The 18,684-nt window shown below is 38.6% G+C and overlaps 1 protein-coding gene across 4 annotated transcripts in view; it reads right to left on the minus strand.

Annotated features, from left to right (window-relative positions):
• The window catches only part of Dsc3 (desmocollin 3), a 41,382-nt gene extending 25,333 nt beyond the window's left edge, over nt 1–16,049 (minus strand). For 2 of the 4 annotated variants that reach the window (XM_042675203.1, XM_042675204.1), the window contains exons 1-4: nt 15,987–16,049; nt 7,419–7,503; nt 4,812–5,020; nt 2,573–2,683 (exon numbers count right to left, since the gene is read on the minus strand). In XM_042675203.1, coding sequence (XP_042531137.1) covers nt 2,573–2,683; nt 4,812–5,020; nt 7,419–7,503; nt 15,987–16,049 — 468 coding nt within the window. Of the gene's footprint in view, nt 1–2,572; nt 2,693–4,811; nt 5,021–7,418; nt 7,504–15,986 lie in introns of those variants that run through there. The other 2 variants (XM_042675202.1, XM_042675205.1) reach the window with 2 other exon arrangements.
• Nucleotides 16,050–18,684: the final 2,635 nt, after the last annotated feature.

Consider the following 18,684-nt stretch of genomic DNA (forward strand, 5'->3'; position numbering starts at 1 on the left):
AACATTTTTTTCCTATAGGTTGGATGTCCAAAACTTTTCCAAATCATTTGTATTCTTAGATAATCCTAGATGAGCTCTGAAAGTTGTAAATGTAGTGCTCCCCTGCCACAAGTTAATATTTCCCTTTGTCTATTGTTTATTTTTAAAAGACCCAGGCAATGTCTCAAAAAGAAATGTGATTTCCAAAGAACTTTTTCCCACATTAATTAAACAATTAAAAATTATTTTGGGGAATGAGAGGAAAAAAAAGAAGAGTCAGAAAAATAAAATTACACTTATGGTTGGCAAGCAAACAAAAGCTTTTATTATTGTGCAGGAATGTTCCTTAGAATGACCTTATGGAGCAAAATTAATAAATATTAAAAGATTGGATGATGACCCATGAGTGCCTACTTCAGAAAATCAGACCGATCTTAAAGAAACTATCTAATGATGCACCTCCAAGCTCTTATATAAACAAGAACAAAATAATCTCCAAAACAAGTAAATGGAAAAAAATTAGGGCAGAAATGGACAAAATTGAGACTGAAATGACTAAGTGAAACAAAAAAGTGGTTCTTTGAAAACAAGACTAATTAACCAAAAAAAAAGAGAAGATAATAAAACCAGAAATGAAAAAGAACATATTATTAGAGACAGCAATAAAATTCGTTAGGTAATGAAGATCCCTAGCAAAGATCATTAGGAAATAACTTATACTCTACCAATCTAGAGACTCAAGGAGAAATTGTATGACACACCAACACGTATGATACACCAAAATTGAACCATAAATAGACATACAAGAAGTAAAAAGACTGAATCAGTAACAAAAAATTTCCAAACAAAGAAGGCCTAGGAACAGATGGATTCACAGCTGAATTCTCCCAGAGCTTTAAAAAAACAGCAATATAAATGCTCTTCAAACTATTCAAAAAAATACAAATGGAAGGAAGACTACCTTATACCTTATACCTTATACCTGGAAACTAGTGGCTCATATCTGTAATCCTAGCTATCTAGAAGGCTGAAATCTGAGGACTGTGATTCAAAGTCAATCCAGGCAGGAAAGTCTGAGACTCTTATCTCCAATTAATCACTAAAAAGCTGGAAGTAGAGCTGTGTTTCATGTTGTAGAAAGCTACGTTTAAGCTAAAAAGCTCAGAGTTCAAGCCCCAGGTCCAGCCTCAGGAAGGAAGGAAGGAAGGAAGAAAGGAAGGAAGGAAGGAAGGAAGGAAAGAAAGAGAAAGAAAGAAAGAGAAAGAAAGAAAGGAAGAAAGAAAGAAAGAAAGAAAGAAAGAAAGAAAGAAAGAAAGAAAGAAAGAAAGAAAGAAAGAAAGAAAGAAAGAAGAAAGAAAGAAGACACCATAATCAAGTTGTTTTCTTTCCAGGGATTCAAAAATATCTCAACATATCTAATTCAATTACAACATATAAACAGAATTAAGGACAAAAAAAACATACAATCATTTCAATATGTGTAGAAATGTGGGAGTGAAGAACAACTAGAAACAAATTAGTCAGTGAAAGAAGTGAAAAACTGAGTGACTGGTACTGTAGAATACAAATGAAGAAAATATTTCAAGGAAGAGAGAAATGTCATCTTTGTCACTGTACATTTATTAAGGGAATGAAAACTGAGAGGCAGTAACTTAAGCAATGCAACTGTTAAAATTACTCATGATCAGCATAACTTTGGACTCACTCCCTCAGCGTATTTAATATGAATGAGCAAGAGTGTAACAATGGACAAGTAAAATTAAATGCATGGGTCAGGAACTCAGTACTACACAGCAATTTCTGTTATAGAAATTCAATGGGATGAAGGCTTTCACTTCAATAATAGTTTCCATTGTGTATGATCCATCCAGATTTTAATATAAAGAAAACCCGGTTACATCGTTACCATGACCCAAAACTTCTGTTTATAGGATAAAGAAGAATTTAATCGCAGAATATATTCAGCCCATAAAATTCGGGCCCCCACCTGCCTCTTCCACCTCATCATCCACCTCACTACATCATACCTAGGAAGACTGAGCTCCACAGCACTTTCAGAAGCCATGAGTGCTCTCACCTGTTGTACATCCCTCTTCTTTTACAATTATGTATCTGCTTAAGACTTTCAGAACTCAGCACAGACATGTCTTCCTGGAAGCCCACCTGACCATGGAAGTTCATGTTACTATATCACCCCAGTGACTTCTCTGGAAATATACTTCACACATAGTTCTGCAACCATTTACCTAGTCTTATCTTCTCCAGAGACCAATAACGTACATGAGAATAAGGATGAGGCCTAGGTTTCTTTCCACCTTTACCAGCTAAACAGGTGCCTATTTCAAGTGCTCAACAGCTGTCAGCTAAATGAGTGAATAAACCCATAAACATCATTCTCTGCTGTAGTCTGTCTCATATCATTAGTATTTTAACACTTTTCATTTGCTCATTTCACACATTTTTATGAAGCCTCCTGTATAACTTCAATCAAATCTGTTTGCTTTTAAATGCCTAAAGAGTCTCAAAGCCTGAGGGGAGGGATGAAGCAGACTATTAGAATGAAAACATCCATTCAGAAGGAATGTAAACTTACTTGTTGAAGAAACAAAGGGAAGGGACCCAAGGAATTCTCTTGCATTGAACAAGGAATAGGTGCCCATCTCCTCTTGGCTCTCCTGAGAACAGTTTCTCCAGTGTGTCTTTTCTTTAATAACTGAATTCAGAGGAAGAAAAAAAAAAAGATAAACAAAAGCATCACAGTCAAATTTATTGGAAAATAGTGACCAGTTCATAAACCTAATGTCTACCTAGTTAATAAGATCTTTTTGCATTAGAAGAGTCAGAAAGAATATATCCAGATTTTTTAAAATGTCATTAACTAGTAAATTTCCTTAGTATTCCCTTCTCACATTATCATATTTTCAGGGTGTTAAAGTTGTTACTATACTCATTTCTTCTTGTTCCATCCTAAGTAGAGATAAAGAACACATGCTTTCAAAGTCTCATGAAATGGCACTCACCTATTTTATCTATTGAAACCTCTGCTTCTCAGGTGAACCAAAAAGAGAAAAGACATATTCTTAATCATCTTCATCTACTCTCACTGTCCAACATGATAGCCACTGACAACCACTAGCCATGTACTACTTATGTATATTATAATTGAGTGAAATGGAGCCAGGCACCAGTGGCTCACAATTTCATCCTAGCTACTTTTGTCCTAGATAAGAATGAGAGGATCATGGTTTGATGCTAGCTGAGGCAGAAAAGTGGCATAAATCTGTCTTTTAAGCTTTGTATGAGGCTAAGAGGATTGCAGTTCTAGGCCAGCTAAAGGAAGCAAAATGGGCAACACTCCGTCTCAAACAGAAGATGCTGGGCATGGTGGCATGTGCTTCTAATCTCAGGTACAAAAGGATCACAATCTAGATATATCTGGGCACAAAACAGTACCTTATCTCATAAATAAGCAGCACAGGAAAAGATTGGAGGCATGGCTCAATGATAAAGCACCCTCCTAGCAAGCATAAGGTCTTGAATTCAAACTCAAGTGCTGCAAGTAAGTTCTATCATTCCATAATGATATGTACTCAGTAGCAGTTAATACTGGGTCTCCATACCAGAGAGCAAAGATTATAGAATCTCTATCATTGGAAAAAGTTCTACCAGACTTCTCATTTTATTTCATGATATAGCAAAAGGAATCATTTGATTTCATGTTAATTAATTAATCAATAATTTTACAAGTGCTTAGTAAAATGCTGAGCAGCCATTTAATTAGTTTTTATCATTAGTACAGATAAGATAGAGTAGGGGTAATTCAGTCTAAACCTTTCATCATTTTATGACCACTTTCCTATTGGCATTCCTCATGATCCATTGTTTGTACTAATAAGGAATTCCAAAGGCTACAATAGTTCCTAACTGGTGCTGGTACATAAATGCTAGAATTAAGAAAAGTAGAAGAATCCTTCATAGAGAAGGTATCATTTAGATTTACCAAAGTAAAATGAATGCCAGAGCTTTACTACTGCTAAGAAAGACAAAAGAGTAGAGAGGAAGAGAGGTAAAAAAGGAGGAAGTAGAATTAGTGAAACAGTTGGAGAGAGATTATAGAGGATATCAGAACCAGGGAAAATCCTATTTGTCCTTTGGTCCTCTTTGCAATTTTTTATTAATTTTTTTATTGTGAAAATATCATACAGAGGGGTTACAATTACATGAGCAAGGTAATGAGTACATTTCTTATCACGCATTGTTGCCTCCTCCTTTGTTTCCCCTTCCCATCCCTTCTCATCTTCTGCTGTGCCCTTCCTCCCCTCCCCCGCTGCCAAAGTTGTAAAGTTCATTTTTCGACATAACATCTTGTACATCTCATTGTTGCAATGGGTCCACCTGTATCCCTATTTAAACAATTTGTTTTTTTCCCTTCCCCTCCACAAAGTATAGCAACATCAAAGACAGTGAAAACAGGGGTTATACCATGGGGGAGGGACATACAAAGCAACAAAGATATCATCTTATAAATATGTTAGAAATAATAGCAAGAAAGAAAAACCATTTGAGTCCTTATCTTAGGGTTCATTTCGCCTAACATCAACTTATCTGACTGTTTCTGCTTGTCTCAGGCATATACTAGTTATTGCAAATAAGGGAAACCATGGGACCTATGTTTCTTTGGACCTGGCTTACTTCACTTAATACAATTTTTTCCAAGTCTTTCCATTTCCTAACAAATGAGGCACTGTCATTCTTTCTGATGGAGGCATAGAATTCCATTGTGTAATGAAAGTATTTTAGTAAAAGAACATGCCTGAAAATATTTAATGTACTTTGCATACCTTCTTCTGGTGTTCCAGGAACACAATCATCTCTTTCTTCATTTGTGTCTTCCTATCAGAAAGCCGTATGGTGAATGATCTTTTTTCATCAGACAGCACAACAGTGCTGGCTGTGAACACAGATCCATCAGCTAGAACTCTAAAATCAGGATCACTTGACTGGATGAAATCTGCAGACCTGAGGCATTCTTTCAAATTAACTTCAAGTGAACATTTCCCAGTTATAAGGTAGAAACACATAGAAAAGAGGAAAAAATGGTAAAAAGTCACTCTTCCATCAAAATTGTGAAATGAAACAATACAAACCAATCACTTTGCAATTGCCTATCTTTCATGTTATTTAACAAAATGACCACTTTCTTTCAGTTAAAAATAATAGAAGTTTTAAACTGGGCACCAGAGGCTTGCATCTGTAACCCTACCTACTCAGGAGGCTGAGGTCTAAAAACTGCAGTTTGAAACATGTAAACATCCAGTAGTAGAGGTGACTCAAGTGGTAGAACATGAGCTTTGAGTAAAAAAGTCAAGAGACACCACTCAGGTCCTGAATTTAAGCCCCGGTATTCACACAAAAATAAATGAATAAATAGTTTTGGGCAGTATCTAGGACTGAACTTGGGGCTTCTGATTTGTGAGGAAAACCATAATTCCTGATTGTGTATTTCTGTTGAATAAGATGTTCTAAACCTTAATATATTTCTAACAGACATATGGAAGTCACCTTCCAATTAAAGAAGTACATGCATTACACTCATAACAAAGTTGACCCACACACTCCCACATACACCTGAATAAGCACACAGAAGCTCTTCTCACAACACAATCTGAGTCCTTTAGGTCAGAAGTTACTTACATGAGCACAAAGAACAATGGGATGTATGAGTTAGTCATGCAAGAAAACATTCATCTCTGAATTTTCCCATTGACACCAATGTTTTCCTACTTTTCCTCACAAACCCCAAGGTTCTATATGTGTTTTCAGATCTCCACAGCTCCCAATAAAACTTTTTACGACATCCACCCTCCCTGAGAATTTTGCCAATAAAACATAGCAAAAGTAAGTATGCAGTTAGAGCCATTTCCTACGCCTTTTGTCATTTGTTCACTTCAGTAGAAATCAAATTGTTTACATTCAAGTACCTATCGCCAAGTAAATTCATATACTAAACTTGTTTAGTGTTTTCACTTTAACCCAGATCTGTCATAGCTGAACATATCCAGTCAAACAAAGAAGACAGCATTTTTTCTTAAGGGAAGATGACACATTTCTCTCATCTTCATGTTTTTAACCAGGTGATAATTTCCAGTTCATTCCCCTAGTGGAACTCTTCTGTTTCTCTTTGCATCCATTCAACCCCCTGAGCTCCACACAAAAAGAAAGAAAAAGTGGTCTTTGTTTAGTAAAATTAGCTGATGCACTTTAACCAGAAATTGTATACTTTGTTAAAAAAATAATGTTGGTATCTTTGAGACAAGCCATACATTCTTCTTCAAGAAACAATTGTCATGGTGCTTTCCTTTCTTGTTCCTTGTACCATAGTGGATAGCTCCGCCCTGGTTAGAGCTTCCCAGCCATTGAGAGAGCTTGAGGCTTGCCCAGCTGCTCAGAGCTTGCTGTACAAGTGACCAGGTTATATTTCATTTCGAGTGGAATGGCTCAGTTGGTCATTTTCCTCAATACAGCATTGATAACATACTGCTTCAATTCTCTCAGATTCTTTTCTACATTTCTTTAATATTTGGAAGCCCAAAATAATGGAAGTGCTGTTCTTACCATATAATTGCTTGTGTCATTTTTAACCTACAGCAAAAGTGACCACAAAAGCATGGACCAGGTGGAGTAGAATGAGGGCAACCGTGGCATTAATGGTCACAAACTCCATGTCATTCAGTGGCTGGATGAAGGAGCATGTATACCTTATTCCACCTATGGGGGAATCACAATTGCTGGATACTATGCTGGGCATCTTTCATTACCAGCAAAACAGGGAAGTATAAGTTGGAGAACTGCAGCCCTCCAGACCTGAGCATAAATTGAGACCCTACCTTAAAAATAATCAACACCAAATGGGACCAGAGGTGTAGATCAAGTAGTAGAGCTTCTGCTTATAAACACAAGACCCAGGGTTACACTTCCAGATGTTTTGTGCTCAGATTAACTATAAAATTTAGCAGTTACAAAAATCAAAAGCATATACTCTAAATATTCTTGGATTTTATCCATTTACAAAGAGACTCAGCTCAACTCCAGAAGGCAAAGACTATATATCATACTCTTTACAGACTAGGAATTAAATTTTTGTTTAAAAGCACATTGTTTTTGGCTGAGCACAGTGGCTCACCTCTGTACCCCAGCTACTCGAAGACTGAGATCTGAGGATCATGTTTCAAAGCCAGCCTGGGCAGAAAAGTCCTCATGTAACTCTTATATCCAATGAACCACTCAAAAACCAGAAGTAGACTTGTGACTCAAAGTGTTGAGCACTAACTTTGAGCAAAAGAGCTCAGGGACAGCACCCAGACCCTGAGTTCAAGCCCCTCAATCAACAACACAAACAACAATAACAACAACAAAAAAACTGTTTCCAAATTTCTCACCTCTGCCAACCATTTTGTCTGCTTCTAGTTTAGAAGGTACATTTAAGATCACCTTTTCACAGGCTTCAACTGCAAAACTGAAGACCTAGAATTAAAAAGAAAATAGTCACATTCATGTAATAGAAAATAAATTCCATATGATCATATCAATAGATCCAAAACAATCAATTGACCATTTTACTAACCATTTATGTTGAAAACCATCAACTCACTAAGAATAGAAGGACACTTGCTCAATACGATAGAGATATCTATAAAAATGTGCAACTAACTCCATACTTAGGTGAGACAGATTGGATACCTTCCTCTAACATTCGGAACAAGACAACAGTAACCACACTTTCTACCTCTACATTATATGGGACCTTGTAGCCATGACAATTACAAGAAAACAAATTAAACCCAGGCCTACAAGTGGCTTGGGAAGGAAGAGGTAAACCTTTCTCTAGTCACAGAAAATATGATCTTGTTTATAGAAAATTCTTAAGAATCCAGTAAAGATTAGCAATAAGGCTCCAGAAAATAAGATAAGCCTACAAAAATCAACTGTACTCCTGTAAATTGGCAAAATGTCTGAAAACAAAATTGAGCAAACAATTCTATTTGTCAGTGCATCAAGAAAAATAAAACTTTGGAATAAGTTTAGTCAGAAAGTACAAAATTATACACTGGAAAAAATGAAATATCAGTGAAAGAGGCTTTATAAGACTCAAACAAATGGAGAAAGATACCACCTTCAAGACTAGAAAAGATAGTCATCAAACTCATTGACAGATTCAGTTCAATCCTTCTCAAAAACAAAAAAACCTCAAGGAAACAACCCAATTAATAAATGGGCTAAAGACTTAAAGAGAGACTTCTCAGAAGAAGTAAGGATAGACAATAGACACATGAAGTAATGTTCAATATCTCCGTCCATAAAATAAAAAAGAAAATCAAAACAACATTGAGATTCCATTTCAACCCAGTTACAATGCCCATTATCAAGAAAACTAACACCAGATGCCTATGGGGATATGGCCAAAAGGCAATGCTACTATACCGGTGGTAGGAATGTAAACTTGTTCAATGGCTCTGGAAAGCAGTACGGATGTTCCTCAAAAGATTAAACATAGAGCTTTCCTATGATTCAGCAATCCCACTCCTGGGCTTGTATCCAATAGACCATAACCAAAACCAGCCAACACAACTATATTCATTGCAGCATTGTTTACCATAGTCAAGACATAGAATCAACTCAGATGCCCCTCAGTGGACCAATAAATCAAGAAAATATGATATATATATATACACAATGGAATGCTTCCATCAGAAAGAATGATATTGTACCAGTTTTTAAATAAATGATTATTAATCCTTATGAAATGCAGAAAATTCAAATATACTCAGGGGAAAAAAAACAAGAACAAAGTTTGAGAACTTGCATTCTAATTCTGATAAACACTGAGTGGAATTGATATAATGATAAAAACAGAATAGAACTGAATTCCTGAAAATGAGTCTTTACTTATGGCTAGCTTTTTGAAAGTTCTGCAGAAGAAATCTCTTTAACAAATGATACTGGAGGATGGGAAGGGGAAACAAAGGAGGAGGCTACAATGCTTGATAAGAAATGTACTCATTATCTTGCCCATGTAATTGTAACCCCTCTGTACAGTATTTTCACAATAAAAAAAATGATACTGGGATAATTATAAACCCTTATGCATAAAAGTGACTATGGGCACCTACATCACAGAGACACAAAAGCTAACTCAAAACAAGTCACGGGCCTAAGTATAAGAACTAAAACTATTCAAAGAAAAACTTAAACCATCTTCATGATTCTAGGTTAAGCAGTGATTTCTTAGATAAAACACCAAACATGAGCAACAAATAAAAGTTGATGCAAAAATTTAATCAAAGCTTAAAACTTTTACTCTTCAAATAATATTATAATGTAAAACTATACTCTACATAATGAGAAATCATATTTTCTAATTATATAATAACAAATACTTATATCCATCACTTATCAAGGTACTTTAAAACTCAATAACAAAACATTGAAAATAGGTAAAGATTTATAATGGACCTATTCCAAAGAAGATATATAACTGGTCATTAAACATTTTTAAACATGCCCATCATCCTTAGACATTAGGGAGATGAAATATTAAACTCCAGTGAGATAACTACAAAAGGTAATTAAATAAACAAAATAGAAACTGTCAAGTTGTTGAGAAGGTGGACAAACTGGAATCCATAAGAACTGCTAGAAAAAAGGTAAAGAGAAACAGATACTTGTAAAATAGTTCAGCAGTTTCCAAGAGAGGTGAAGTTCTGACCTGACTATACTGGGGAGTTTCTAGATCACTTTTCAAAGGGTAATGGTGTGGGTGGGCTTCAGGCCACACAGAGAGCCCAGCCCATGAAGGTTCAACCTGGTTCCATGGTCACCAAGCGCCATTCATGACCCCAGGAGTGTGAGACAATCCATCAAAGTGTGAGAAGGACACCAGAAACTTCTCTATATTTATTTCACCTGAGGATTGTAAGAACTGTTTCTGATGAGGGAGGGATATAAGGATACACGCTGCATGATTAAATAAATAAATAATAAGGTAAAATTAAATGAAAACCTATGTCCACAAAAACTTTTTCATGACTAATCATAGCAACACTATCTTTACAATAACCAAGATGTGTAAAAATGCACTGTGCACTAGCTGGAGAAGAGATGGAATGTGATTCATATATAAAATGGAATATTATTCAGACACAAACAGAAACATGCTACCACATGAATATACCTCAAAAACACTATGGCCAGTGAAAGAAAGCATACATAAAAAGACACGTATTGTATGATTTCATTTATATACAAATACAGAGAGAAGAGAGACAGAGAGAGTGAAAGTAAAAGAGAAGGAGTTTTCCTTTTGATGATGATGATGCATTCTGTAGATTTACTAAAATTCATTGAGTTGTACACTTCACAGAGGTGAAGTTTATGGGATGTAAATTTTACCTCAAGGAAGCTGTTTCAAACAAAAAATGATATTGTCTGAAAAATGATCTTTTCCACAACTTCTTCCAGTTTATACATTCTTTCCAACTTATACACTTGCACAGGTAATCTCAAGAAAAATATAATGAAATAATAACCATAGAAGAATTGCAGCTCTGAATGAATCAAGATAAAATATATCTATGCAAAGTTAAAAGATACTTCTATGCCAAGTTAAAAGATTAACTCCTAATAACACAATTGTAAATTTTCTTTTCTTTTCTCTTCTTTTTGGTCAGTTGTGGGGCTTGAACTCAGGTTCTTGCCTCTGTCCCTGAGCTTTTGTGTTCAAGGCTAGCACTCTACCATGTTGAGCCACAGCACCATTTTAAATTAATGTACAGATAGATATTCACATAATCCAAAAATATTAATCAAGTCTTCTAATTTCAGTTTTTGTATATAATTAAAGAAACCTATTTTGTTCTACAAATTATGAAGTTATTTCTAATTTTTAAACATTTTGCCCAAATAGAACATATTTTGTGTATGACTTTTCTTTAGCTACCTAATCTTTCTTGGCATTACATATTACCAATTGACCCAGAGCCATGATAATAACTCTTCCTTTTTTAGCTAATAAAGCCATTTCCCAAATAGGCTAATCCCAAAATATAGAATCTGTTCTATGTTTTCTAGACTATTGTATGTGCCTTTATCTCTTTATTAATATGATGTACTTTTAATTAATATAGCTTCAAAATAAGTCTTGGTATTTGTTATGGTGCCTTAATCTCTGTTATCATTCTTTAAATTATCTTTGCTCTTTTTAGCCTCCATCACTTTCCAAAAATTTTATTATCATTTGACAAAGTTTCAGGAAATTTTGTTGAACCGTTCAGAAGAACTCAACAGATCAGGGCTATTGAGCCTTCCCATTCATGAAGATTATGTATTCTCTAGCATTTTTTTTAACTTTCCTATAAAGCTTTAGAATTTTTGGTTTCAAGATATTTCACAGTTTTCTTAGATTATATCAAAATATATTATTATTGCTATTAACTTGTATTTTCTCACTATCTGCTGATTGCCTGTGGAAGTAATTTTAAAATATCGACCTATCTACAAGGAATCTTGGTTTTATCAGTCTCAGTAGTTTATCAGTCAACAGGTTGTATCTTCAATGGAATTAACCCTAGAGCTGGCCAAATGACAGTTAAATTTCTTTCCTTATATTCCTATATCTCTTGTATTATTGCCAGTGCATTTGTGCTTGCTAGAACTGTCTATAGAATGCTGAATTGAAACAGCTATGGTCATAAATAGCTTTGTTCCTAATATTAAAGAGAGAGAGAAGTTATACTTATTGAAACTATAGAATATAAATACAATAATTTGAGTATAATTTGTAGGGATTGAATACATTATTCAATATATTAGCCAGACACTAGTGGCTCACACCTGTAATCTTAGCAGCTCAGAAGACAGAGATCTTAACAAGAGACTGAGATCTGAGGATTGCAGTTTCAAGCCAGCCCAGGAATGAAAATCTGTGATTTTTATCTCCAAGTAACTACCCAAAAGTTGGACATGGAGCTATGGCTCATGTGGTAGAGCAGTAGATTTGACCAAGTAAAGCTCAGAGATAGCACCAGGACACTAAGTTCAAGTCCCAAGATGGCATCAGAATAAATAAATAAATAAATGGATAAATAAATCCTGTAAAAACAGCATTAAATTAACAAAATCAACTACTTTTTAAATTAACTATTTTAAAGTCACTACTAAAACATGCAACTTAAAAGTTGGACACTGGCATCTTATGCATGTACTGCTGATTACTCAAGAGTTTGAGGCACATAGGAATGAGATTTAAAGTCAATCCAGGCAAAAAGCCAGGCTGAAGGTGTAGCTCAAGTGATAGAGTGCCTGTGAAGTAAGAAAGTTAAGCCAGCAGGGGGGACCCTGAGTTCAAGCCCTGACATCAGAAAAAGAAAAAACATAAAAGTTTTGTATTTTGCCAGGCTCTGGTGGCTCACGCCTATAATCCTTGCTACTCAGGAGGCTGAGATCTGAGGATTTCAGTTCAAAGCAATCCCGGGCAGGAAAGTTCTTGAGACTCTTATCTCCAATAAAGCACCAGAAAACCGGAAGTGATGCTGTGGCTGAAATGGTAGAATGCTAGCCTTGAGCTGAAGAGAGCAGGGACAGCGCCCAGGCCCAGAGTTCAAGCTCCATAACCGACCAAAAAAAAAAAAAAAAGTTTTATATTTTAAACACTGATAACTTACAGACTGGTAATTTTAGTTTAATGTAGTATCCCTTCTAAAGCAAAGCTCTTGACTAACTTAAAAAATATATGATTTTAAATACCTATAATTATGAGCAACCTTAAATGAAAAGGCAACAAATTTAGTTTTTAAAAATGAAAATGTAGGGATTGGGGTGCAGCTCAGTGGTTGAGCACTTGCATTAGCACATAGAAGGTCTTGGATTTGATCCACAGGAAAAATAATATTCAATATTGGAAAAATAATATACAATATTGTCTACTGAAATCTAGGAGAAATAAATTACTTTGTTTTATAATGTGACTTATAAATGTTATTAATATGCAATTATACTAGCAGAAAAATAAATCCTGATAGGAAGATCTAGTGCACAAAGGAAAGTGGAAATCAATGACACTATCTGTGATTACTTCACTTTTGTGTTGTTCAATTTTGTGAGTTGAATACACAAAGAAGGCTTTCTACAAGATACCTTTCATCAGTAGAGGAAATGGAGCCAAAGAATTGAACTAGAGGTGTGGCTCTGTGGTAGAGTACTTGCCTTGCTTGGGCAAGTCCTAAGTTCGCTCTAAATAATACAAAGAAAGTAAGGAATGGAAAGGGATACAGTGTCTGAAATAGAGAGGAGATGTCTTGACTGAACATAATAATTATGGTATTTTTAACTTTTCAGTTCTCGGCACACTTCTTCAAAGTGGAAATACTATCTATTCAATCTTACCACCTCCAAGGTTGATGGTAAGAGTTACCTCTACTGCCAATCCGCTGGTGATTCTAAGAGATCTCGTCCAAACCAAGCTCATTCCCATCATAAAATGGGAATTCTGGTTAAATGGAAAGTATGACTAATAGCACATCATCACAGACGTCATATGTGGCAAACAACTGGTGTGAGAGTTTCAATGGGATCAGAAAATGTGTACTGGCTTCCATTTACTCAGTTACTCAGAAGATACTGATGAATCTAGCAACAACATCAAGAACCTTCTTTTGGAAAAGGTAATTGACCATGCATTAATTTAAATACATATTACACATATACTAAATATATACAACTGTGTGGCTCTAAAATAATCTACCTCTCATTTACTTACTTCATTTGTCCATATAATAAATAAATTGTCAACAAAAGTCAATATAAACTGGGTTTAATTTTTTAAAAGATTAGTGTGTCAAACAAAAAAATCTTTCTGGTAAAGGAGTCATTGGTGATTTATTAATTAATAATATAAATTTATGAGATTGGGTGTGGTGATGCACACCTGTAATCTTCATAATCAAAAGGCTGAGAAAGCAGGATCTTGAGTTCAAGGCCAGCCTGGGTACATAGGGAAACCCTGTCTCAAATAACAACAACAACAACAATAATACAAAACTTGAAAAGATGGAATTCACTTTTGTCAACATCAGTTGCAAGGAGGAAAAGTACAGAATTGGAAGGTTGGGGGGGACTATCAAACATTAAGCTAGAAGTGGAGTTATATATAGCTCAAGTGGTAGAGTTCTAGCCTTGAGCAAAAGAGTTCAGAGAGAGTGTCCAGGCCCTGAGTTCGCGCTCACGCAAATGCGCGTGCGTGTGTACACACACACATATACACACACACACACACACATACACACACACACAAGACTATAGGGTTGACAGGATCAAAAGACATCCTAACCTACCCACCCAGACCAAAACTGAAGTTGTATTGAAGTTGTATGTTAAACGGGGGCAGTTTACAGAAGAACTGCCATTCAGTGTCCCCCATTTCATCTATGAAGTTCTTTATAAAAAGAATTAATCCTAAACAAGTCTACCGCTTCAAAGATGAAGCTTTCTCTGATTAGATTTACATGCTCCATCCCGCCCGGCCATTACTGAGCATCTGCATCCACACACACAGTCCTGGCTTCCTTGCCTTGCGGAACTCTTGGGAAGGCCGACAGTTTTCTTCTCATTCCCTCATCCCTGACTCAGGGAAAACACAAACTACCAGATTTTAAGTCAAAATGCTGTAAATGCTCTCAAACATAACCGCAGACGAAGCAGTCGGTGTTTATAAAGAGCTATTCCATCCACTCCATCCAGGTATTTTGTTGTCACAGTGGCAAAGCTGATCCATATAGTTCCTTGTACCATTTCTTGACCGTAGTTTACATCACAACTACGAATCCAATGTTCAAATTTCTCTGATTTAAAGATTGACAAAACTTGGGCCCTAAGTAAGGGCAGCAAGAATCCATTTAGCTGGAATGAACCTACTCCCACCGCGGGCGGAATCCTCTCCCCTCCAGATAGACCTCAGGACTATTTCTGGCCTGGGATCCTTAGTTGCTGCCTGATCTAGATTAAATCTGAACGCTTGGCAAGTAGCTGTGTTGCCAAAACTCCGAATTTCTCGCTTCCAGTCTCTATGTTCTTTGGGGAAGTTGTTTCTCACTTGCTTTCCAGGGGGATCTCCATACAGGCCGGCAGCATTTGGGAGCCCTAGGCTGGGCTCTGTGCCCCCCGTGTAATTATCTCCTAAACCGTTCTAATTTAAGTAGGATCCACTCACTCCCCTCGCACCTGACTCTGGCCTTATACCTGCCAATCCCGGCCACATTCCCACCACCAACCAGCCCACCCACCCAGCCTTCCCACGCCCTGCCCTGGCTCCCCCCTTCATACACCCACCACCTCTACATGGATGACTGGTTCCCCAATAGGCTCCCTCTTTAAGAGCCTTTTCTTGAAAGCCCAGCAGGAAACCCCATTTCTCAGATGCAACCCCACCCAGAGGCCCAAGGTCCAATGTTCCATTCACTAAAAATCCCAGGTTGGAGGTCAACTGAAACGCAGTGTGCTCAGGGCAGGGAAGGGCAGACAGATCCTTAAGTGCCATGTCCTGTCTGAGGTCTGCTGGATCCAGAAGCCTAAATAACTGAACAGCAAGCTTCCTCTCTAACTGCTCTCCCCGCCCCGCTCCCACCAAGGAGCCTGATCATGATCACCAACCGGGCCTGGGAGCCTGCAGAGCGGCTCCAATCCCACCCACGCCCGCTCAGTCACCGGAAGGCGCCCACCCGCGCGCGGGAGAACTCAGGCGCCTCTCCAAACGCAAGGAACAGAATCGGTGCCCCCCAAAACAAACCTCTCCAGTCGCCCCCTCAAAAGTCCTTTCCCCCCTCCCTCCAGATACGAACTTAGGGCTTGTCCCTGCCCTGGAGGAATGAGCTGAACCTCGGATGTCACCTTGGGAGTCCTCTAAGTCCCTGCTGCCGCGCCCCCAGCGACCGCCCCCTCGCCCACCCCGGGCTCACCAGGACGGTCAGCAGCCCGCACGGGGCTCCGCACCGCGGGCTCCGGGACCCGGCGGCGGCCATCGGGGCGCAGGCCAGACCGCGGCAGGAGGACGCGGGCACCGGGCAGAGACGCTCGAAGGCTTCTTGCAGTTGCTTTGGCTCCCGGAGCTTCTCTGCCCGGGAGCGTGTTCTCTCCTGAAACCCGATTGGACTCAGGCGACGCCGAGCGGCCCCTCCTAGTTATTTCTCAAGTTTTATCACCGCCAGGGCCGCTGGGGGAGCTGCCTGAGCCTGTCCCTCTGCTCGCCAAGGCCGCCAGGGTGCTCGCTCGCTGGGAAAGCGGTCCCGGGCCCACCCTCTGCCGGCTTCTCCCACGCCCATCACCTGCCCAGACCGTCCCGAGGCGGGCATCCTCATCGCTGACGCTGCGCCCCTGCATTCCCACTGCGGAGCCCAAATCCGCCTGCCCCAACTTGGTGCTGCCTGGGTGCCAGGAACAGCCTTGTGATCTGATCACACGTTCCTCCCTTCAGCTCCGGAACAAATTCTGGGCCATGTCTCTAGGTTGAAACAAAACATACACCTTTTCTGTCCCTGAGAACGTGGACTGGAAGATCTGCTCTTCCTGCCTGTCTTGGCACCTTCTACGAGACTTTTAAACATCAAATTGTTCTAGGATCTAAATTGTCGGTCTAGTACTTTTTTTGTTTTGATAATTACACCGAGATATTTTTGTTTTTCAGTTTGCAATCGAAAGAGAATGTACTGCACCTTCCTTCTACTCGCAAAAGAAGCTCAGAAATGCAATAGCGGTCCAGAAATACTTAATCGGATTTCAAAGCCAGTCAATACTAACTCCCACCCCTCACCCTTCCGGCTGCAGAAAAGGAAATTTCATGAGACTCAGTTTCCTCTCATGACCATTTAGAGCTCAAGGAAGCATTGTCATTACCCCCCTCCCCCCCTCCCCCGAGCTGGTTCCCAACGGTACCAGGGATATTCCTTTAGTTCTGCCTAGACCCCCTTTGATTTCAAACAGATTGGATTCCGGAAGAAATCTCTCCCAAATGTGTGTATGACTGCTCCTCAAAGTCTATTCCAAAGTTTAGGGACCAGACCTTAATTAAGACAGTCCCCATTCGCCAGTTATGGTCATCTCTGATAGAATTCTTGTCCACGCCAGGTGTTTCCCATAAGAGACTTCCCTCCAAGTCCTGACTCCTCTCTCTGAGGACTTATGCACTCTTGTGTGTTGCTTTCCAGTTTCACTTCTGAGGCTCAGGGGGACCCATCAATGGAAGTCTGTACAGAAGACCCTTCCGATCTCAGAGAAAACTCACGCAACTGCTTTCTTCCACTCCCATCCTCTCAATCCTCATGTTTGCCCATGACCTTAAGGTAAGCTTCTCAGTTTCCCACCAGCCCCATGTACCTAGCTTTTCTGAAACACAGATAAGAAAAGGGCCAGCCATGAGCCTCCAATGTCCAGATTCCTCTCTCTCTCTCTCTCTCTCTCTCTGCCCTGCTTGGGAAGGGAGTGAAGGATTGAAGAACTAAAGTGAAGAAATTTTAGGGCCAGGTCTATAACTCACTAAAAAAAAAAAAAAAAGCTTTGAAGAAGCAAAGAAAGCCTGTGATAAGACCAGAGGAAAGACCAGGAGTAGGAGAATATTCTGGATAGACTTAATGATAATTCTTCACTTTAAGGAGAAAGGGATTGTGGGCTTAGTACAGCTGAATAGATGAACATCAGTGGCTGAAAAACTGGGCTAGCATGATCAATTCATGGAAAAACCATGCTGAAGTCTTGGCAATAAATAGAGCCAGATGCTGGTGGCTCACACCTGTAATTTTATCTACTCAGGAGGCTGAGATCTGAGGATCATGGTTCAAAGCCAACCCAGGCAGGAAAGGCCTGGAGACCCTTATCTCCAATTAAGCACCAGAAAACCAGAAGTAGAGCTGTGATTCAAAGTGGTAGAGCACTAGCCTTGAACAAAACGAACTCAGAGACAGTACTCAGTTGCTGAGTTCAAGCCCTGTGACCAACAACAACCCCCCCCCCCCAAAAGGAGCTCCATCAATGTGTACAAAAGGGTTTCTAAAGTGTTCTAAAGTACTGCCGATTTGTCCCTTTTTCGGGGGATTTTTATATTATTAATAAACCTGTTTTTGCCTGAGCATGGATTGTATTACATAAGTGTGCATGTGTGATAGATTTTTTTTAATTTAATTTAATTTTTTTGTGAACATACTGTACAGAGGGGTTACAATTACATGGGCAAGATAATGCGTACATTTCTTATCAAGCATTGCAGCCTCCTCCTTTGTTTACCCTTCACATCCCTTCCCAGCCTTCCCCCCCACCCCCCTACCCAATCTTCCCCCCCCCCACCAACGTTGTAAAGCTCGTTTTCGAGATGACAACTTGTACTTCTCATTGTTGCAACAGGTCCACCTGTGTCCTTAAACGACTTGTTTTTCCCCATCTCCTCCACAAGTTATACTGACATCAAATATAGTGAAAGCAGGGGTTATACTGTGGGGGAGGGACATACAAAGCAACAAAGAGATAATCTTATAAATGCGTTAGAAACAAATGCATGGAAGAAAAAACATTAGAATACATATCTAAGGGTTCATTTTTCTAACATCACATTATCTGACCTTTTCCGCTTGACTCATACATACATTTTTTATGTAAATTTATTCTAAA

This window comes from Dipodomys spectabilis, unplaced genomic scaffold, assembly GCF_019054845.1.
Source record: "Dipodomys spectabilis isolate Male_0828 unplaced genomic scaffold, ASM1905484v1 ptg000024l, whole genome shotgun sequence".
NCBI classification, from domain to species: domain Eukaryota; kingdom Metazoa; phylum Chordata; class Mammalia; order Rodentia; family Heteromyidae; genus Dipodomys; species Dipodomys spectabilis.